General features: G+C 43.3%; 4 protein-coding genes across 4 annotated transcripts; 3 read left to right on the top strand and 1 right to left on the bottom strand.

The window, feature by feature from the left end:
• Positions 1–89: 89 nt before the first annotated feature.
• Positions 90–6,331, top strand: LOC132262442 (TWiK family of potassium channels protein 7). The gene is made up of 6 exons (XM_059761717.1): positions 90–514; positions 3,929–4,214; positions 4,446–4,604; positions 5,315–5,521; positions 5,590–5,813; positions 5,869–6,331. Exons 1-6 carry the CDS (start codon positions 329–331, stop codon positions 6,052–6,054), a joined length of 1,248 nt encoding a protein of 415 aa, XP_059617700.1. The 5' UTR covers positions 90–328; the 3' UTR covers positions 6,055–6,331.
• Positions 6,332–7,334: 1,003 nt separating this feature from the next.
• Positions 7,335–12,117, top strand: LOC132262431 (cytochrome P450 4g15). The gene is made up of 6 exons (XM_059761706.1): positions 7,335–8,092; positions 8,249–8,449; positions 8,657–8,839; positions 10,275–10,781; positions 10,850–11,071; positions 11,139–12,117. Exons 1-6 carry the CDS (start codon positions 7,879–7,881, stop codon positions 11,495–11,497), a joined length of 1,686 nt encoding a protein of 561 aa, XP_059617689.1. The 5' UTR covers positions 7,335–7,878; the 3' UTR covers positions 11,498–12,117.
• Positions 12,118–12,766: 649 nt separating this feature from the next.
• Positions 12,767–19,697, top strand: LOC132261930 (uncharacterized). Its single transcript, XM_059760984.1, has 5 exons — positions 12,767–13,838; positions 14,803–17,440; positions 17,572–18,506; positions 18,570–18,908; positions 18,983–19,697. The coding sequence occupies exons 1-5, from the start codon at positions 13,258–13,260 to the stop codon at positions 19,116–19,118; spliced, it is 4,629 nt and encodes a 1,542-aa protein (XP_059616967.1). The 5' UTR covers positions 12,767–13,257; the 3' UTR covers positions 19,119–19,697.
• A 120-nt stretch (positions 19,698–19,817) lies between these two features.
• Positions 19,818–22,164, bottom strand: LOC132261937 (vacuolar protein sorting-associated protein 4). Its single transcript, XM_059760996.1, has 7 exons — positions 21,941–22,164; positions 21,524–21,666; positions 21,321–21,456; positions 21,016–21,250; positions 20,384–20,865; positions 20,060–20,288; positions 19,818–19,997 (listed from the first exon to the last, which is right to left on the bottom strand). Exons 2-7 carry the CDS (start codon positions 21,657–21,659, stop codon positions 19,896–19,898), a joined length of 1,320 nt encoding a protein of 439 aa, XP_059616979.1. The 5' UTR covers positions 21,660–21,666; positions 21,941–22,164; the 3' UTR covers positions 19,818–19,895.
• Between the last annotated feature and the right edge of the window lie 148 nt (positions 22,165–22,312).

The raw sequence follows: 22,312 nt of genomic DNA, 5'->3' as shown, positions 1-22,312 counted from the left end.
AAAACAGCCGACGAGAGAGACTCCAAGTTTTTAGAACGAATTTTGATTTCAGTCTTGCTGAATTCGTCCGAAATATACAAATTGTATTGACTGTCTGACAGCCGCACGAGCTCTCTTGCTCCACCAGTCTGAATTCGACTCTAGTGAAAGTCGCCCAGGATACGCAACACTCGCTCACGCATCATGTTCTAGCGCCGCCTCGTGCGCCGACCCATTGCCAGTGCCGCCAAGCTCGCCAGAGTGTCGCTTGTGCCGCAGAATGTGACGGTCCGCAGGACTCGCGCGAGGATCAAAAAGGTGAAAGTGCGTATCGGACCGTGCGTGAAGCATGAGTGAGGCGGATGCCAGTAATGATTTGTTGGAGCAATTGAAGAAGTTCGACGCGAATGTGCAAGAAAGGGAGACTTTTTGCCAGAAATTCCGACGATTCTGGACGGCGGTCAATGTGAAAAAAACCCTCAGTCATATCGGTTTATTGGTTTCACTGGCAGTTTACTGTGGCGTTGGCGGAATTGTGAGTAGAAGAAGAAAAAAAACCAGAAATTGCCATGCGATTGATCACAAAAGGCCATTTTGGGAACATGATTGTTGTGTTGGACAATTGGATTTCACTGTATTTTGTATCGTTCTTCTATAAATTTGGATTTCTTTCCTTTGAAAATCCCTCTAATTAACTTTCAAAGTGATCAAGAAAGGTGAGAGAATGGGAAAAAGGCTTCAATCATATATGCAATTTTGGATTGAAGAACAATAAATTTCGACGCTCCTTCTTTGCACAATTACAACATCTGTGCATTTATTTGGCAAGACAGAGTTTTTATTCGGTAAACTATGTGAGAAAGCTCGCACACATTCCTCAGAAACACCACACAGACTTTCCCAGTAATTATAGAAAGTTGTCAGAGCACTCAACTTCTTGCAAATACTTTTGTGTCTCTCAAGCAAGAACCACTAAATTCATCCACTATAAATAGGCTTCGTATATGTTGAGAGACAATTTTCCGTGTTCTTAAAGGCGCACCTTCTTAATGCAGAACGCATTTTTCACTCCTTAAGCGTTGGGATTAGGCTAAATGAATTTATTTGCTGGCTGAATATTGACAAAACAGACTGTGATGAATTGAATAAACATCGGGAGTAATTTAATCCTTTATTGATGTATGGATCGGATATTTACTTTCCACCACTTCTCACCGCTATCAATTGTACTTAAACACCATGAAATTAAATCGGCAATTGGGGCCATCGTCTGGCGATTTAGATGAGGCACCACATGGTGCGCGAAGCGAGGAAGTAATAGAGTGATTAAGTGATACATAAGTATCCAGAGGCTTCGTGAGTAATCTCTCGCATGGCTTGAGAAGTCTGAGAAGGATGCCCAGAATAGATCCGTTCACAGAGATTCACTATGTGATCACACACAATAAGTCACGCGGGTCCATGAGTCGATGAGTGAGTAAATGAGAGAAAATCAGCCGATTTCTGTATTGTATTTCCTCATCAGCAGCACTAAGATACTTCAAAACACTTTTTTCTTCGCAAGTTTATTTGTGCTTTTTCTCTCAAATGCTTCGCGCGATGAGCGCAGTGTCATCCAATATTCTGATGGTGAAAACACTGAAAAATCCCTCTCAACTTCTATAAATACATCAGCATTACTAAAATACATCGCGGCGAATTGTCTCTTTCACCACCAAAAATAACGAATTTTCCTCATAGCTTTGTTACAATTCCGCTGCATATTTCCAAAAGAGTTTTCCGTAGACGCACCAGTTGAAAATCTCTCTCTCTCTCTCTCTCCATCTCTCTCTCTGTAATGTATATTTAATCGGCTGGCTGACAATAATAAAATTTTGCAACACATTTTATCCCCATAACGTCCATTATTTATATTTACAACTTGTAGGAGTATATTTTATAGCCAACGAATCGCTAAACTCCATGGCAAATTTATAGGTTTATTCAGTTTTTCCACTACTCTTGTTTATTTTTTCTCAATGAACACGCCGCTTTCCTTGCCATTTCTCCTTTTCCGTCGCCACGAGACACTTTTACGATTCACCATCCTTTCCGCATTGTCAATATTCCCATCACGCATTCAATTAGCGAGGCGACACACAATCAATGGTTCGGAAGATAAGAACAAGACTGACTGCCTGAAATTGTGCGCCATCCTTTCTCATTTGCACCATTTGCATAATTTTGTGGTTTGTATAGTTTCCTGTTTGTTGAAATATTCTTCAACCTATCGGTTTTCCCACTATAGAAAATGTATATAAATTTTCCTAGAAGAAATCAATGTTTTCCCGCACAATATCACTGAAGAGCGCGTATATCTTAAGTGTTTTTCAAATACAACATGAGTTATGAGAGTGAAATTTCTGCTCAGATTTTTCAACTATTTAACCACTGAAGATTTCTTCTTGTGAACAGGCGACAAGTGATTTGTGTTCCAATACTGCCCGAAAATTCGAAAGATTCAGTGTTGGGAAATTTATGAGTTCACGAAAGAGGTAACGATCTATTTAGTGTCCTAAATGATTGGAAAAACTGATGAACACATGTGAGATTGTAAAAACAAATTCAGTGCGCCCAGCATGAATGTTAAACTTCCATCCAGGCATCACCTTAAGCCTCTCTCCTTACATGTTCTCTCTCTCTCTGCTTTATTGGCGTGAACTTGTGAGGTCTTCCATCAGACTCTGATCAGAGCTCTTGAAGCTCTTGAAATGTCATCGGAATCATTCAATTTATCTTCTCAGTTTATTTACTTATCGACTTTTTGCCGACGAATGCGTCTCTCATGTACAAATCATTAGGCTACGCAAACACTGAATTTTGTGGCCTTTTTCTCATTTCAACGAACATTGGATGGTTGAGCGAGGAAATATGTCTCATTTTCCCCCCGTCATAAGGATTCCTGTGGGGCAAATTGACCCCTCTGGCTTTATTAAATCACAACCCCTGAACAGGACTCGGCTAAATGCGCCGCTGGACCGATAAGTCGTCATGAATAAATGTCGCTCGGTGTTTGTGGCTTGGTGTCTTTGTTATTTTTAAATTATGGCCCCACTGCGAGGCTCGCAGTGAGATGTCCGGCCGGGAAGAAATCAGCAACAAGCCATTTATTTCTTTTATGACTTGTATACATGTGAAAATGCCTTTGAATATAGGAATCCAGCGCATGAATGGGTGACTGAAGACATCCACAGAGGCACACAGTATCACCAGCTAAATTAGATAAATTGAATAAATATCGTTGTTGCCTTTTTGGTGCGTAAATAGCGCGATGTGCAGCAATCTCAATGGGAAGAGATTTTCATTCAACTCCTTGCTTGAGGCACGTAACAGCAAAAGAGAGTTTAACCCGAGAAAATCGACACATTCAGAGTCATTGCACACTTTTGAGAGTATTTGCCTCTGTTTTAATTACAATTTCCGCAATCAAATTCTCACTTCATCGATTTGCCCTCAGAGGAAATTGAATATTATCCATATAATCTATTTATAAAATTTTACGAATATTTAAAAGTGCGCCTTTTCCTCCCGATAAAAACAACCCAACCTATTTTTAAGTCCTCTCATGAGCACTTCCTCGTACTGCAAGAGAAAGATTATGTGTTTTGCATGGGTGTTTTTTTTTGTCCCACCCAAAATCATGTGGGCAACATCGAGCGCTGGTTTTGATGTGACAAGAAATAAATCACGCATTTAAAGAGGAAGGAAATCCATGCTTTATTTCACTTTAAGTGTTCTGAACTAGTATAATTAGATTTTCTGAAAATATCTGTAATTGTAGCGACAAATCTAAGAGATCATTTGAGCGAATTATGCAAATTCCGATCAATATCATCACTGTAATCGGTGATTTGTGGTGTGCTAACACTCCTAATTACTGGATATGCCGTTGATATAATTGTATGTGCAGGTATTCCGGGAACTGGAATTGCCCGCCGAAAGAGCACGTGTTGTGGAGCTGCGTGACATTGTGCGGGAAAAACGACTGCACTTCCTCACAACAGTGGCCAACAATACCGATGTGAGGAACTTGGAGCGACTAATCTCGGTGGAATTAGCAAAGTATGAGGTTTCTGTGCAGGAAGCCGTTCAAGGTGGTCTGGTTATCTCCGTTGATGACGATTTTCCCGCCGACGAGGAGAAATGGAGCGTAATGCAAGCGGTCTTTTTCTCCTCCACCGTTCTCACAACAATCGGTGAGGAAAAAGAGCGCCATGCCAAAAAAACCACAAACTATTATCCTCAATCATCCCAAAAAACCACACACAAATATCTCACTTTAACCACAACTTAATTTATTGACTGACTAATTAACCCTGCCTCTTGAGTATCCATAAAACATTCGACAAGATCATTTATCACAAGCAAATATCGAGCAATTTAGCCACTCATCTCGTCTCGTGGCGCGGTGCTTATCTTGTTCTCAGGATACGGAAACATCGTGCCAGTGACATCAGGAGGCAGAATCTTCTGCATGTGCTTCGCACTCATTGGAATTCCTCTCACACTCACCGTCATCGCGGACTGGGGACGACTCTTTGCCACGGCGGTCTCGACTATTGCTAAAAGTTTACCTCCGCTGCCAAGTAAGTCTTGTCACACATTCAATAATAACACCAGCGCCCACAATTAATCCACATCGTGACGTTCTGGCTCTCTCTTCTATCGAGAATGTTATCAAAGTGCCGCAAACATTTAGTAGCTTTAATGAAAATACGTCACACTTCGTTCAATGACGCAATGCAAATTGATATTCTATAAAATATAAATAAATCACATTCAGAACACCTGGCGAAGGAGTGTCACTACTTTATGTGCATGCAAGTCTATGTAAAGTTCATTAGAGTTGATTTCTTAATTAATCACCGTCTTCAGTACATTGAATCTGTTGTGGTTGCAGAACATTCCTGTTGCGGTTTAATTATTTGATGATCTGTTTCATTGGACTTACAGGTCCTTTGCAATATTTCTTGGAATTGTTTTCAAGCGCAGAACGTGATCTTTGACGCAAGAGAGCATTTTCCACAAAATTTCAAGAAACCTGAACTTGTTGGTTTTCTTGGAAAAAGAAAAAATAACATCTTGCCTTCAAATATTTAAGAAGAAATCTATATGAATTACCATCGCATTCCATTATACTTCCACCATAAAAGCAAATTCAAAGAGACACTCATTGTCGAGAATTTATTGCCCAATGAAAACAATATTACAATTCTTAATGAACATCTCGTTATTCTAAGTAGTTTTCCCACGAGAAAACATGATCACATACAGTGTGTCTTCCGGACTTTTCCAGAGCGGTGCAGACGCAAAGCGAAGAAGGACGCCGACTTCTCCAGCAAAAGATGGCTGTACGCTCTCTCGGCTGTGGGCTTCCTGGCATTCTATCTGGCCGTTGGAGCGGCTCTCCTCATTCAGTGGGAGGAAGATTGGACGTTCTTTGACGGTTTTTACTTCTGCTTCATCACAATGACCACCATTGGCTTCGGAGACATTACACCAGGTAATCCCACTCATGACAGATAATTGAATTCCAGTTTTTCAAACTGTGTGTGGCTTACGTGCTTCCAGAGAAGCCGAACTACATGCTTCTCTGCACGTTGTACATTCTTGTCGGCTTGGCTCTGACTTCCACCATCATCGAGCTCGTGCGTCGTCAGTACGCCCAGAGTTGGCAGCAACTGCAGGCTCTCTCGGGTCCTTTGGCGGACACCCTGAGAAGGCTGGGCGCCGGCGGAGGAGCCGGCGGAATCGACGTGTCTGCGCTGCAGAATGACCTAAAGCGCGTGCTGACGGTATGTTGGCGAAAGTGGTATGTTTTCACCTGCTTTTCAACATTCAATATTATAGGTATCAATGCCAAGAAGGCACGGCTTCAGCGGACCCAGTTCCGATGGCAAAGACGATGAGCAGGAAATGGCAGCTCTCGCCGCGATCACCAATGCCATTCTGCAAGAAGTCAAGGAGGCGGCACATCAAGCCCACAAGCAGCACCCCAAAGTTGTACAAATAGTCATCTACGAGTCATCTGTCTAATGATCCTGCACATAATATCGCGGTAATATATTCAGAGAGAGAGACTGTCTAGTCAGGCTGCAAGATATCACTTCTCTAAATGCACGCACATTGCAACACGCAATTTATGTAACTCGCCGCCGTATATCACTTACGCTGTATTTGAGCAGGGTATCGCTGAAAATAATAAAATGTTTTATACTATCGTAAGATTACTATTACGCATGATTAGTTATGGATATATCCTTATGTTAAGGCTTTAAGGTGCTTTTTGAAGACATTAAATTTGAAAGTTTGTTCTTTGCATTTTCCATGTGCACACATTCGATGTCGTTTCGGACGGAGATTTCCCTGAAAATATTAGTTGCAGCATATTATTTAAATCATTCTAGCTTTCGCCGAGCTAATTACAACTTCCCGATGTTTGCACTTTACTCTATTAGATCTTGAGAAACTCTATATATATTAAGTATCATATCATTATGGCACACATTATAGCTATAAGTCAGTATGTTGGTGACGTTTCTCACACTTAAAGCTATGCATTTTCTCCAGCGGATCCCAGCACATAGAGGGAAAAATCATCTGAATTCTCCAGCAATGGCAGAAAGATTTTATTCAAATGATTTCTCAAATGCAAATATAGGAAATCTCACAAGTTGATCAGCAATCCATATAGAAAAAAAGGTCTTCTTATAGTGTTTTAGTGGATATTTACAAAGAGCTGCACAATTCTATTCCATACTCAAACACTTGCTGAGTGCATTTGTAATGATTTCCTTGTAAATTCGTCACAAGAAAAACTAGTTTCCTCAACACTCACATCGGATCAAATGTTGGAACAAGTTACATTAAAACGGAATTTTTTACTTCCCTCACCTTCTCGGATTCTTAATGTGATTTTCAACAGCGCACATGAATGAAGTGGGCAAAATTCACACGAACAACAATTTTCCGACTTATTTTTTCAATAAATTCATCATCATTATTGATAGAAATTGCCAAAGGATTGAATGTCCTCAGATGATCATGATTTTTTCTTTGAGTGTCTTTTTTAGACTTGCAGTCGGACTTTGGCCAATGCGTGAAAGTTCAATAGGCAAGTAAGATCAAGAGTTCAAGTGGAAAATCCCACAAGTTGAGTTTTTTTTTGCTTTTGGGGAGGGGAAAAGAGGTTGTTTTGCAGGACAGGAAAGTCAGTTTTCCCCCGAAAAATATTCCATTTGGCAGTGCGCGCTCGTCAACTGCATCGCTAATTGCACACAATAATAATTGATATTTGTAAGACTCTCCATGCGCTGTGCGATCGTGTTGGACCGGATAGCTTGGAAGGGATGATGATTATGCATACTTGAGAAGCCTATATAAAAGCTGCCTGCAACTATGGAAATCGGTCAGTTGTGCTAACGCTGGACTTCAACGACTCGAGGAAGTACTTATAGTGAAGTTTATTAATAGATAATAAAGTTGTGTTCTACATATACATCTTATAGCCATATAAGAAAGATAAAGAAGAATATACGGGGGCATCCAAAGCCAGACAGAGATTGTGATTATTTAGTGTTATTACAGTGGTGAAGCATTCAAAAAGCCTCAAGTGAAATGATTTATAACTTCCCATAAAGAGTGTGAGAGTTGAATTTCTTCGTACTCTTATCCTCTCTCCGGACACTCTGCGTGATCTTGCTTGCTCGCGTCGCGAAAATCCTCCCAGGACACTGCGAGGCTTGTGCACAGTCGGGAATTGTTGCGAATCGCGGCGCTCAAAAGGATCTTTTGAGGGGCTGAAGTGCGCGCACACACATCTGGATTACAATCTCACAAATCTCTCTCTGCTCGGACATCATGTCGAACACTGTGGCTCCTGAATTCCCACTGGGACCAAACACATGGACCGCCAGCAGTGTCTTCTACTTCCTCTTGGCTCCCGCCATCATCCTGTGGATTATTTACTGGAAACTCTCGCGTCGCCACCTCGTGGAGCTGGGCGAGAAATTGCCAGGACCACCAACACTCCCCGTCATTGGCAATTTAATGAGTCTCCTCGGTTCGCCACACAGTGAGTTACCCTCTCCGGACCATTCGCAGCCAGCCGCCACCCCTGCAATTGGGGTGTTTGGCAGGCAGAGTGTGTTTCGCAATTTACAGTGAAAACGCGTGAAGGGATCAATTGACGTGCCATTAACATTTCTCTTCTCACTCTCTCTTTGCCCAGAAACATTTGAGAATGTTATGCGGATGGGCAAGATATACCCCGGAGGAGTTGTGCGTCTGTGGGTCGGCCCCAAACTGACGGTGTTCCTCTTCGAGCCCCGGGACATTGAGTTGATTCTCAGCAGTCACATTTACATTGATAAGTCCACCGAGTACAGCTTCTTCAAGCCATGGCTGGGAAATGGATTATTAATCAGTTCAGGTGGGTTAATGGGAAGAATCAACGATGGGGGACTCTTTCTCTGCTGAAGCGCCCCCCAATAATGTTCAGCATCCAGTGTCCAGAGTGTCTCAATTTATGCTGATGTGTGAAATGTGTTGGCAAAAGAGAGGAAGCAATTTTCTTATTCGTTTTAGGGTTTATGGAAATAAATTGAATTTAATGTTACTTGTCGGATCTTTATTTTAGGCCACAAATGGAGATCACATCGACGAATTATTGCGCCCACGTTCCATCTCAACGTTCTCAAGAGCTTCATAGATCTCTTCAATGAGAACTCACGCCACGTGTGCAATCGATTGAAGGATGAAGTGGGCAAGACGTTCGATTGTCACGATTACATGTCTGAGGCTACAGTGGAAATTCTGCTGGGTAAGAAAAATTCTCATTTTCCCATTCCATCCCCTCCCCAAAAAGAAAAAAACACCTAATGGAGAAAGTGATGAACTCACACATGGTCAATTGGATAGATTAGAGACGCGTGGAAATTGCGACACAATTGCAAAGGCATTTATAGGAAAATACAGTAAATCCTTCAAACTGTCTCACAAAGTGCAAGTTTTCCCTCAACAACATTTTATCACTTCCACATCTGTTACAGTTGCAAAGCCTTCAAAACATGTTTAAATTATCCCACTAATGGTGTGAACAATGTTGAAAAATTCACATTTTCCTCAGCATGACTCACACGTCAATGCAACTCTTTCTGTTCACCCATGAGACGTAATGTGGCGGAGATTCGTCCCATCTCTCCCAATCGGCAAATTGAGTAACTGAGCGCGGCTCTGAGTGGTAAATCTCACGATTAGATTACGTGTCAGTCACTCTTTAAGGATTCGATAGACAGCAACCCTGTTTCCCGTTGGAATTGCATAATGGCCATGTTTTCATCTGCAAATCACCACAGACACACATGATAATCGTACCTATTAAATAATAACAGATTCATTTTAACATAATAATAATCGCGAGTCTCGCTTTTTGCGTCACCTTTCTCGCGCAAACCATCGGCGGAGAGATTTTTCTCGCCAGAGAGAAATTGCAAGTGGTCGCGCGCACAAAGTGCACACTTTCTATGCTGGGGCGAAGAAAAAGAGAGATGCATTTCTCAAACGAGCTCTCGCCGGATCATCGTGGCAGTGTGTCTCAAGAATAATTCCAACCTGTTTCTCTCAATTGGTCTACATATACACAATTTATGTTTCAATTACATATTAGCATCGCGATAGTGTGTCAGCCAGCAATTGCATAATTCCCACTCGCTGGATTATCATCTTTACACCCAAGCTCTCGAATGTAATGGAACAATTTACCGTCTTATGTATTTCCCTCCTCAATTTCCTCCGTCTGTTCGTGCGCTTTCCGCGCGGACTCACACAAGGATATCTTCACTTTTCCCTCGTCTAATTTCATGCTATTTGTCACTCGAGCTCCTCGTTGAGGGAAATTTATGTCATGCGGACTATTTTCATTTTCCTCCTCAATTACACGAGTCATCAGAAGTCATTTTATCCATTTGACTTAGAATTTTCACAACAGTTGCAACTCTATTTTGAATTATCTATTTTACCACCAAAAACCATCCATGAGTCATGAATGCACAATGAGCATTTCAGGACATTCAATGCGCTAATCAAATTGGTTTTCATGGAGGAATCATTGCAAAGAATTCTTCCTTTGGTGACCGCCAAAAAATTCCCCAATGATCTTTTGTGATATACGAGAACTGCAGAATGTCACAGACATTTCGGTCATTTCACTCTCAATCCCACTTAACGAGCGACTTTTTGTCTGACTAATTGTGCAGAGACTGCAATGGGTGTATCGAAGAAGACGCAAGAGTCTGGCTACGAGTACGCTATGGCAGTGATGAAGATGTGTGACATTCTCCACTTGCGCATCCGCAAGATCTGGTTGCGCCCCAACAGCATCTTCAACCTCACGAGTCACGCCAGTCGCCAGGAGAAGCTGCTCAGCATCATTCACGGCCTCACGAAGCGCGTGATCACGAGCAAGAAGGAGGCCTTCAAGAAGGGCACGCGCGGCTCACTCGCCGAGACGAGCATCAAGACATCCGAAGCCACGACGGCCAAGGCGAAGTCGGACAACACCACCACAGTCGAGGGTCTGTCTTTCGGTCAATCCTCTGGCCTCAAGGACGATCTGGATGTGGAGGAGAACGATATTGGCGAGAAGAAGAGATCCGCCTTCCTCGAGTTGCTTCTCGAGAGCGCAGAGAACGGAGCATCGATCACGGAGGATGAGATTCGCGAGCAGGTCAACACGATTATGTTCGAGGGACACGATACCACAGGTGAGGGAGGAGGATTAGGGTGGTTTTTCCTGGGGAAGAGCAAACTAATTAAATCACTACCCTTGCAGCTGCCGCCAGTTCATTCTTCCTCACGCTGATGGGATTGCACCCGAACATCCAGGACAAAGTGATTCAGGAGCTCGACGAGATCTTCGGGGACTCTGACAGACCGGCCACGTTCCAGGACACGCTCGAGATGAAGTATTTGGAGAGATGCCTCATGGAGACTCTCCGAATGTATCCACCAGTGCCAATCATCGCCAGACAGCTCAAGGAGGACCTCAAACTATGTACGAACGACTAATCCTCTGCTGCACTTCTTGCGAGCTAATCCTTGTGTTTTTCTTTCTGCTTCAGCATCTGGAGATTACACGATTCCGGCCGGAGCGACTGTCGTCGTGGCCACGTACAAGCTGCACCGCATGGAGAATCTGTATCCCAACCCGGACGTCTTCGATCCCGACAACTTCCTGCCCGAGCGACAGGCCAAACGCCACTACTACGCCTTCGTGCCATTCTCGGCCGGGCCCAGGAGCTGCGTGGGTCGCAAGTATGCCATGCTGAAGCTGAAGATCCTCCTGTCCACCATCCTGCGCAACTACCGCATTCACTCCAACATCGACGAGAAGGAGTTCAAGCTGCAGGCGGACATCATCCTGAAGCGGGAAGAGGGCTTCCCCGTGAGAGTGGTGCCGCGGAAGAAGCTGGCGGCATAGATCGCGCGCGTCCTCTGCTCCCCCCTTTAGGATTAGGCACACCCACTCGTTTCTCTTTTTAGCTGTAATCTCTGCGTTTATGGACAGGAGAAAGACCACATACTCCCATCAATTCTCTCATAAGACGATATTCACATCTTGTATTGTTCTTCTCTCACTGAGCGAGATCTCGCGATCTCGCCATCATGTGGATGTTTAATTACAAAGCGAACAGCAATGACCACTCTCTTTAGTGTATATGTTTCCCGCCACTTGTCAGCGCGTCTCTAAGCTAAATCCTGTTAATTTATTCTTTCTTTCCTCATCGATATTTCCGCATTTTATCAATCCCACTTTGTCTCATAGCAAAATGCCACGCACTTTTTCACCTTCATAAATTCTATCTCTCCACCACTACTTCACATTGCATCTGCGGCGTGAGCGCAAAAGAGGCGCACAAGTCAGTGTTTTGTGAGATGTTTTTATATGATTTCCTAACTCAACTTTAATAAATATTCTATTTGATTTTTTGGTTTCTGGATGCAATGCATGATGAGAATGATTGCGTATTGTTTATTCTCCGGTTGCAGGAGTGGAAAATACATCAATTTTCTAGAAATAAATGTGATTTATGATAAAAATCTATGCTTTTTGGAGAAATGATATTAAAAATTTGGTTTCTAGAGAGAACTTTATTGTGACAATGAACGAATTATTAACACGTTTAAGCACATTCTTTACTGATCTATTAAGAAAACAAACATTTTGGCAATAAAAGACATAATTCATGGCTGATAAATACTTTGATAGCATTACAAATTATTAAAGAAATATTTAACCATGACATTGAACACATTCTAAGGAAGAATACACAGTCCATTTTCCACTCTTTCATCCAGAGCAAGACAAAATATAAACACTAGATTAGTATTTCAATTAAAACCTATTTGTTTATCTCACTATCTTTAAAATCTATTCTCTTCCTCGAGTAATAACAGTGAGTTTTACTCTTTTCGCAACGGAATAAAGTATAATGTGAAATCGTTACAACAAATTATTTTACATGGTCATGAATTTATTGCAATTTTAGTGAAATATCAAAATAAATTCGCAATGCTTAAACAGAGAAATTTTTCTTTTGTGAAACACTAACACGTGAATTAATTCGGTATTGTTTTTAAACACAACTGCATTCCACTTTGCATAGATGTCGCTGAAAGTTTCTCGGTTGAGTCGCAGTTGGCGCTGATGTGAGCGAATGGAAAATAATAATTGTGATTCACTTGTCAGGCTGTAAAAATATTTTCTTTTATTTTTCCCATTTTATCTCATTTTCCTTCATTTTATTTGCTTCTTCTGCATAATTTCTGCTTCATTAGAGTCTCTTTTCTGTGCTCAGTGCTGTGGTTCTGTGTGCAATACGGTGCCAAAGCGCGTAAAGTGTGAACGAAAAGTGAGAGGGAATTTTCTGGGAAAAACTCCAGTCTCTCTCTCTGTGGGAAAGTGCCAAACCGCTCCCAGCGTGAGGAGGAAAAGTGTGTGAAAAGCGGCGTGGAGAGTGCGAGGAGTGCATTTAGTGGTTCAATTGGCCAGTAATTGAGTGCGCCAGCATAGAAGAGTTGAATGGAGTGATTCAATGAACTTATCAGCGGAATTGTGGATGACTCATGGCAATTGTTAGTTTCTTTTTACACCATTCCATCAGTCAGCACGTTTCGGTGTTGTAACATCGCTGAAAAATCGTATTTGGCACAGTTTGTGAGTTAATAAATAGCGCGAGGATGGAAGGTGACACAGTTCCACGTCCTGTTCCCCGACCTCGAAGGAATGTCCAGCAGAAACCTGTGCCGGAGGAGCAGGGAAAGAAGTACGAGAATGTCTCCATGGACAGCAGCAAAACCATCTTCAATATCACAGAAGAGAGCCAGGAAGTGTCGAGAGTGGACAAGAATGTGGATGAACTGGATAATCCGTACAGGAATGTCATCACAGAGATGAATAATCTTAATCTGGAGATGAATAAGAGCCTCTCGTCCGACAAGAAGGTCTTCCAAGACAGTGAGGACTCGAAGAAGCCTGTTCCAGCGCCGCGGAGGCATCAGAACGCCTCAGCTGAAGGTTCAGGTGCCGTGAGCAAGAAACCGACGCGAAAGGCTCCTGGATTGCCATCAAAGAGCTCAAAAGAGGCGCCACAGAAACCTGCTCGGCGCACTTCTCGCGACAACCAGACAAAGTTGTATCCTGACCTAGAAGAGACTCCTGATAACGATGCGACACTGGAGAAATCCGCATCCAGCAGCACGCTGAACAGCTCACACTCCAGCAACGATAATCTGTCCAAGTATAAAACCTCATCGCCCGGGTATGTAACACGATCTGTGCATTGATTTCGCTTTCTTTGTCCACTGCGAGCGATCAAATGACTGAAATATTGCAAGTGGGGCTTTCTCGCCGCCAGCCAATGCAGCGGAGCAGGAAGCGTTGCCACTCTCAGTGTCTCACAGACAGTGGAAGTGGATGCAAAGCTCATTAGCAGAAGAGTATTTAACTCTGTGGAGTTCTCTTGTTGCGCCACACGTGCTTCCATAATAGTTAAATTTTAATGTTCAAGTGGACAAAAGTACTACAATTGGGCGTTTTTATGTGGCTAAGTACGTTAGGAATGAGTGATAAGAAGGCTTGAGTTTGGTTTTGTTGCTTCATTGATAATGAATGTGTCGCGAATGCAGAGATTTGATATCAATTTATCAATGTAAAACAATGAAAGTCGCGGTTTTTGACTTAATAAAAAGACATAAAGCTAAAGTGATAAAATGAGGAAACTATTTTCCACATTCGCAAGACTTTTTCTTTTTTCCATCTTGCATGACAACATTCTTTCACACACAGAGACAAATAAATTGTAGCGAAGAAATATGCAATTTTCTTGTTTTATATGTTTGTCTTCCTTATTTTTCTGTCTCTCTGTGACTTTGATAAAAATCGGTCTAAATTTCTCAAATAGGTCATTAGAAATTAGATTAGACCTCCGAAGTGTGATTCCACCTGCCAGAAAGAGAATATCAGTGTTGAAAACTTGTTGAAGAGATAACAAAGTTTTCCCCACATTATGTTGCACCAAATTTGGTTATCTGCAAAATGTCGATATAATGTTGATACTATTTCGGAACTACTTGACAATCTTCCGAGAATCGGCGTCTGATGATGATGATTGTGATCATTTGAGATTAGCTTTCAGCGGAATGATGAATCAACTTCCCTTTTTTCACATTATTTATAGATTAGAGAGGCATTTTTCTTGAATGAATTTTTGGTTCTATTCGCAGGGATATTCTCAAGTCAATTGGGGCAACGTCAAAACTGCTGACGGAATCAATCACCGAACGCGTGTCGGCACGGACAAAAGGGGCAAAGCACAAGTTTGATAAGAATGTTCAGTCTTCCAAGGAGAAATTGTCTTCGTGGGGCGTCGAGACCAGCTCAAAGCTGAAGAATGTCCGATCGAGATTTAATGTAATTGGCAGCAGTGGATCGAATTTATCGCTGGGCAGGCAAGACAAGCGATCGCCGACATTTGATCCGGATCGCCCGCAAACACTGCCACCGAGCGACACGGTCTTCCAGTCGATCCAATTCAACAGTCCGCTGCAGAGCAAGACGAACAACTGTGACGACATCAGCATGGCTGAGTCATCATATGAGATTCCCAAGAGCAAAGCGTCTCTGACCAGTGAGACGTCTGAATCTGGCGCTGCCAAATCCATTCCCAGTTCGCCGAAGTTGAGTGGCTTCGAGAGGAACAGCAACATGACACAGAGCATGGTGAGTGGCGGAGGAAAGCCACGAAGACCGCCGCCGCCAGTGATGAGAATCCGCAGTGAGAGTAATTTGTGTCAGGATTCAGATTCCTCCGTCGAGGGCTTTCCATGCCCAACAATCCCCGCGCCAGTGCTGAAGCAAGAGCCACCGTATGGGAAAATCAACAAGTCTCAGTACACAGACAGCACGGAGAGTGACTCGATGGAGAATGTGCAGATGAGACGCCATGAGGACTATGAGAATGCCAGCATTGCTTCCAATAGAGCCACAGTGGATCCAACGGATAAACCACTCTATCCGCGTCTCTTTTCCCGTCTCGCCAGTGCTGATTCCTCCCTTGAGGACTTCTATGAATCCCGGAAGAGGGACAAGAAGAAGAAGATGGAGGAGAATCCGAAGAAGTGTGACTCTTGGACATTCTATGATATTGCTGCCAATGAGGAGGAGGAGAGAGATATGAGCTCTCCTGAGCCCATTTATGCCAATCAAGAGCCAGTTTATGGACGATTGTGTGACATGGAATCGCAAAAGGGCATCATAATGCCACAGAAAGTTATACAAATGCAAGCGAAGAGGATTTCCTCGAGGAATCCCAAGGATATCATTGATGAATTTGATCCACTCTTTGCATCGTCGGTGGATGATAATTTTGGCAATAAGAGTAATCAGTTGATTTTGCTGGAAAACTTACTGTCAGAGGAAACTTATGGATCAATTGATGATGATAACATCACTGATGATCTGAGCATAACTCCTGACTTGTCTGACGATGACAATTCCAGTGTTGACACGGGTGTGTTGGCGTCAGAACGGAGTGAACCAATTGCTGGACCATCGACGAGTCAATCGGAGGGGAAGAGAAGTGTGATTGTTCATCAGAATTTACGCTTGAGATCCGACAGTACGGAGAATATTGTGGATGAGACGGAGATAGAGCCGTATTTGGCGCAAGTGGATGAGGATCATTTCAGTGCCGAAGGAGCTGCAGCTGATTTGAGACGACCTACAGCGCCAAGGACAAATTGGTTTGTCGACGAGGCGACGGCCGTGCGAGAGAAGTACGCCAAGGAGCAGAATATCGATCCGGCGAATAAGAATGATTTGAGCGGTGGCAGCAAGAAGAATCAGGATAAAGTGGGCAAGAGTATTCCCATGATTCCACCCATGGATCCGCCATCGTACCAGCAGGCGCTGCGAGAAGGCGCCAATCCTCAGGTGATTGGGGAGAAAAGTGCCCCAATATCTGCTCCTCAGACTCACACTGCTGCTTCTGCTGTTCCACCATCTTCGGGCTCTTCAATGATGTCACGCTTCTCGAATGTCTTCCAAAAGGGTAAGATAAACATTCTGCGCAAATCAAGCTTCAAGTCGGGGAAGAAGGATGTTGCCACTGTGCTGGAGATGTTGCCAAAGCCGGCAATTATTCCGAGAGGAACACGCTTTGAGGGATTGTTGATAAGATTGCCATCGGGAACGGGAGTTGTGAAGGATATTTTGAAGGAGTTTCAGAGTAGATTTGTAATTTTGCATGAGCAAAAGTTCTCAACATTCCTCGATGCGAGTCTCAAGACGCCGAAGGAGACTTTTCCACTGGATCACGTGACGACCATTCAGATTGTGTTGAACCACAAGTTCAGCAATAGCACGACGGAGAAGCACTGCTTCGAGCTAACCGTGGCCACGCCCAAGAGTCAATCCAGCAGTCAGGCACTGAACAATCCCAACATGGTGATGACAACTAACAACAGTGGCAACAGTAAGTTCCAGAGGGTGTGCTATCTGTACAGCGCCGCCAAGGCGTCGGAGAGGAACAAGTGGATGCAGAGGGTGATGGAGAGCATGACGGATGTGTTTCCGTCTGGCGTGACGAATGACTTCACGCGGGCGGGATGGTGTTACTTGAAGAAGTCCATCACGGCACAGTGGTCAGGAGCGTGGCTTCTGTTGCAGCGTCGCAAGTTGATCTTCTACAGCACGGCGGAGAAGAAGCTGGAAGTGATGGATCTGCGGAAGGCCAGATGTCTCGTACTTAAGGACTCTGATGACTCCATCGTGAATCTACATGTGGAATCTGGACCACTGCTTATGATTGACTGTCCTCCCTTCACCGTGTACTTCATCATGAGCTCTCCGCGCGAGACGAAGGTGAGATTTTCTGACCATTGTAATTTTGTCTATATTAATTGATGCTTGGCATAATTATGCTTGGGTTAATGAGGTCAATGCGTTTTTAAAAAGAAACACTCATAAATTTTCTCTGAAAACAATTCTTACAGATATGGCGTCATATTGTGAAAGAAGAGGCGCTGAGGAATGGAAGTCTGTTGAAGCATCAACAATTGACGAAGGATAATGTGCCTGTGTTGATTGACAAGTGTGTGAATTTCATCTATGCTCATGGATCGATGTCGGAGGGAATTTATCGGAAATCTGGAACGGAGAATGCGATTCAGAAGTTGTTGAATGCTTTCCATGCGGATGCATTTAGTGTGCAAATCACACGATCTGACTATTCTGAACACGATGTGGCGAATGTGCTGAAGAGATTCATTCGTGATCTGCCCGAGCCAATGTTGGGCAAGTATACAGTGGGATTTCTCAGTGTTTCCTCATTGAAATCAGCCACAGAAAAGGTAGATTCTTACAAGCAACTCCTTTCACGATTGCCAACAATTGAGTATCAAGCGTTGCGGAAGCTTCTTGGTCATTTGAATTTCATTCAATCACAGAAGCAACAGAATAAGATGAGTTCAGAGAATTTGGCCATGATTTGGGGATCAAATTTGCTGTATGATAAAGATTCCACAAATGGTGAAGTGAAATATTCCAGTCAGGAGACATCAACAATGCACGATTTAATTGTGTACTACAAGAATCTATTCCATCCCACGGCCGATGAGGTGGCAAAGGAGCAAATTATGCTGTCGGTGTTGCAGAAATATCACGCCACGGCGGAAAATCTCGCGGACACGGTGAAAAAGTCGGGAGATTTGAAAGTGTGGGTGACAATTGTTGGGGAGAAGAGTGGCGATGAGAAGCAGCAAGTTAATGTGTCGCTCACACCAACCAAGACGGTGTATGATTTGTGCAAAGAACTCGCGGGGAAAATCAATTTGCCACCTCATCGAGTGACTCTGTCGGAAATTCTGCTGGGCGGAGATCTGACAAGGCCACTTCATCACACAGAAAATGTCCTTAACATTGTCCTAAGGTGAGTTTTAATCGATTTTTCTGTGGTTTTTGTAGTATATTAAACTGTCTTTTACTTCGTCAGGTGGACAGATTGGTCAGATGTTGACCGGAAAGATAATTATCTGGAACTCCGACCAACAAAGTTTCTCTATGACGTCGAACGTGCGCTGAGGAATTTACCAACAGTTTCGCCGAATACAGAATTGAAGTTTGCCGATTGCAAAACACGAACACTCAAAGCGTTCACGCTGGAATTGCTGGATGGCAAGATTTCGGTGATTAAGAAGGAGAAACAAGGCGATACGACGAAAGTGAAGGAAATTGATATGAAGAATGTTGTGGCGTATTTGGGATTCGAGAAGAAGCGCGAATGCCAAGTTCGATGGGCGATTACATTGGTGGAAAATGCATTTACTAAGCGGTAAGAAGGAAAGATTTTGTTGAAATGTATTTTTTCTGGATAATTATTATTGTTTGCTTTCTATTTTTTGGCAGAAACCGAGATTCACCGTTTATGGGTCACATTTTGGCGGGCACCAATTCCAATGACCAGATAATCTGGTATTCAAGTATTCTGTACTGTCTCTACAAGACGGATATTCTCCCATCGCCAGAGTTAATTTTACCATAAATTTATACACACAGAGGAGATTTTTACACGAAACCACTGCAATTTTGCCATTAACCATGCGCATTAGATGATAAGGATTTTCCCTAACAATCACTCGCATAGAATTTCTATCGATTTTATATAATATGTAGTAACATAATATAAGAAATGATGATGAATTTGGGAAACATTGGAAATGCAAATTGAATGTGATTTTTACAAGAGAAATAAAGAGAGAGAGAATTGAGCATAGAAAATTACCGAGAAACCGGAAAGATGACATATTTGCAAGTGTTGAGATGATGAATAGGTAAACAACATATTTTACATTTTATATTGTACACATATATTTTACAAATATATATCATATTGAAAAAAAAACAGCAAATCATCATTTTTCTTTTACCTCAAAATTCGTAAGACTCGAATGATTTCCTCGACATAAACATGCTGGTGTGATCGGCTATTTGGGGCCCAGAAACATAATTCCCTTCCGGAGAGTGTGTGTCTCAAAAGTTGCCGTTAAAGGAGGAAAAAAAGCTCTGAGAAAAGGAACGAGCAAGCATTTTATATTTTTCCAACACTAACAAGTCCATCTCTCTGGCCGCCGAAAAGAAAAGTTCACTGATTCACGGGAAAATTTCTTCTTCACGATTCTTACGCTTTTTCACTAACATTAAAAAAATATTTTAGGCAACAGTGTCGTATTGGTGTTTTATCAATTTCTTTTTTTTTTAGTGGAAAAAATGCTCCAATTATTATCATCTTGAGTTCTCATAAATTTTTTTTTATCTCTTTTTACCCCTCCTGACCGAAATCATCGGTGAACTTATCGAGTTTCTTCATATCCTCCTCATTTACTGTTGGTTTTGTCATCGATAAGGACTTCAGCATGTCACCCTATTAAAGGAAATTCCAAGATTACCACCATTGAAAACGAATAGAAGGCCAAGAAGACTCACCATCGTGACTGGAGGTTCGTAGAGTTTATCGCCCGGAACGTCGACCCAAGTCATCTCCTTGGCGCCCGCGTCGCCCGGCGAGCAGGGCGTCAGCAGATCGTCCACAATGGTCTTCTTGTCCGTCGGCGAAGGTCCACTGATGTGCTTGAAGTGCGTGGCCGTCTGGACTTTCCGCACGGGCTGCATTAAGGCGTCTCGCACAATGATGGAAATATCCGCTCCGGAGTATCTAAAAGACAAAAAACCATTCCGTCAATTAGCTTCAATCTTGCCAAAGAATTCCTCAATTCAACAGTAAAAGTACGTTGAAATGACAATTCTCACCCTTCCGTCTTCTTCGCCAACTCCTTGAGGTTGCTCTCCGTGAGCGTGTGAGATGTGTTGCCCAGATGGATCTTGAACATGACCAGACGCGCCACTTCCTCGGGCAGCGGAATGAAGATTCTCTTCTCGAAGCGCCGCCGAATGGCGGAATCCAGCACCCACGGAATATTCGTGGCGCCCAGCACGAGGATGCCATCATTGTCATTGCCCACGCCCTGCATCTGCACCAGAAACTCCGTCTTGATGCGTCGCGCACTCTCACTCTCGTTGTCCGACCGCGAGGAGCACAGCGAGTCCACCTCGTCGATGAAGATGATGCTGGGCTTGTGCTGGCGCGCCAACTCAAACAGATTCTTCACCAGCTTCTCAGACTCACCCAGCCACTTTGACACCAGATCCGAACTCGACACGGAGAAGAATGTCGAGTTGTTCGCCTCCGTGGCCACTGCCTTCGCCAAGTACGACTTTCCCGTCCCGGGCGGCTGCAAGAGGAGAAAAAGAGGCATTCATTGAGCCGTCTGCAGAGGAACAAACACTGGTTTTCTTCATTGCCCATTGATTCTCTCTTGTGGCTAAATTATAACTATTTCAGTATAGCTCAGAAAAAAACCCATGAATTGATGATGACTCACGCCAAAGAGCAGAATTCCCTTCCATGGAATTCTCTTTCCGGTGAAGAGATGTGGAAATTTGATCGGGAGAATCACGGCTTCCTTCAGTGCCTCCTTAGCGCCATCCAATCCAGCCACATCTGACCACTTCACGTGCGGCTTCTCAATCACGATGGCGCCTTCCAGTTTCGCCTGAAGTTTCTTCTTTTCCGGATCATCGGAGTCCGAATCGCTGTCGCCACTCTTCTTATCATCCCTGCAAAAGCACAGCGACACCGTGAAGAACACCATCTTCCTCTGGCCACCGATCTGATGTGATAACTTACTTGGAGCTCTCACCATCCTTGACTGGCTTCTTCTTGCTGTCCTTCTTCAAGTACGCCTTCAGCTTCTCAGCTCGATCCAAATACTGAATGCACTTTGCACGAATTGACTCCTTCGCCTTGTCTCCCTGGGCTTCATCTGCAATCAGACAGAGAGAGAGAGAGATTCGCGTGAATCCGTCCGGGAGTTCATCTGCGGTTCTTACATTTTATCGCGTGCAGGAAGTACTCAACACCGTGCTCATAGAGTCTCAAGGCCTCCTCGTAGTTCTTCTTCTTGTCCTCCTCCGTGGCTTTGGTCACCAGATCAATAGCCTTCTGCAGAGTCGTTCCGGCTGCCATTGGTTCTCTGTTCCGGGAAGTAAAATATCCCGTCAATTTACAGTGCTTAGAAGTAACATTACGAGCAAGGTCAAGGAGCCCCTTTCTGTGAGTCCTTGAACGATGCCCTGATCACTGCAAAAATCCAGCGAATTTGGAGCAAAATGTCTGCAGTCCCAATTAAGTGGTGCTGCATTCGCCAAGAGGTGTCACACATTATCTGTGAAAATCTTCTGGAGTGAGAAAAATTGCTCGTTTACGAGCGATGAGTAATTTTTCTTCGAGGCTGTGCTATGACGTACCCTTTTGTGACGATCAGATAATGCACAAATTACCCTCTTTCCTCACACTAAACACACCATACACCTATGCATTCACAATCTCTGGACAGTCCTCTACCAATTAGCAATTGTATTTTAATCGGAAAATCCCTCCAAATGCGCTAAATACCAGAGAAAATCTTCCCTCTGCACGGGAAATGTAAACTTTTTTGCGAAGAGACGAACTGTCAAGCCATCATCAGCGCCTCTGATGACTGAGCACGTGAAACATACACAACTTAGCCAAGACACAGCGTGCGAGCAAAATTGAGCCAATTCAAGTGAAAATCCGTTATCAACATTGATTTCATCTCTCTCTTCATTCATCTACAAAAAAGCACACAAGGCGTACAA

Source organism: Phlebotomus argentipes, unplaced genomic scaffold, assembly GCF_947086385.1.
Source record: "Phlebotomus argentipes unplaced genomic scaffold, Phlebotomus argentipes genome assembly contig_46, whole genome shotgun sequence".
NCBI classification, from domain to species: domain Eukaryota; kingdom Metazoa; phylum Arthropoda; class Insecta; order Diptera; family Psychodidae; genus Phlebotomus; species Phlebotomus argentipes.
The sequence above is the reverse complement of the archived record's forward strand: the minus strand, read 5'-3'. Positions and strand labels throughout refer to the sequence as shown.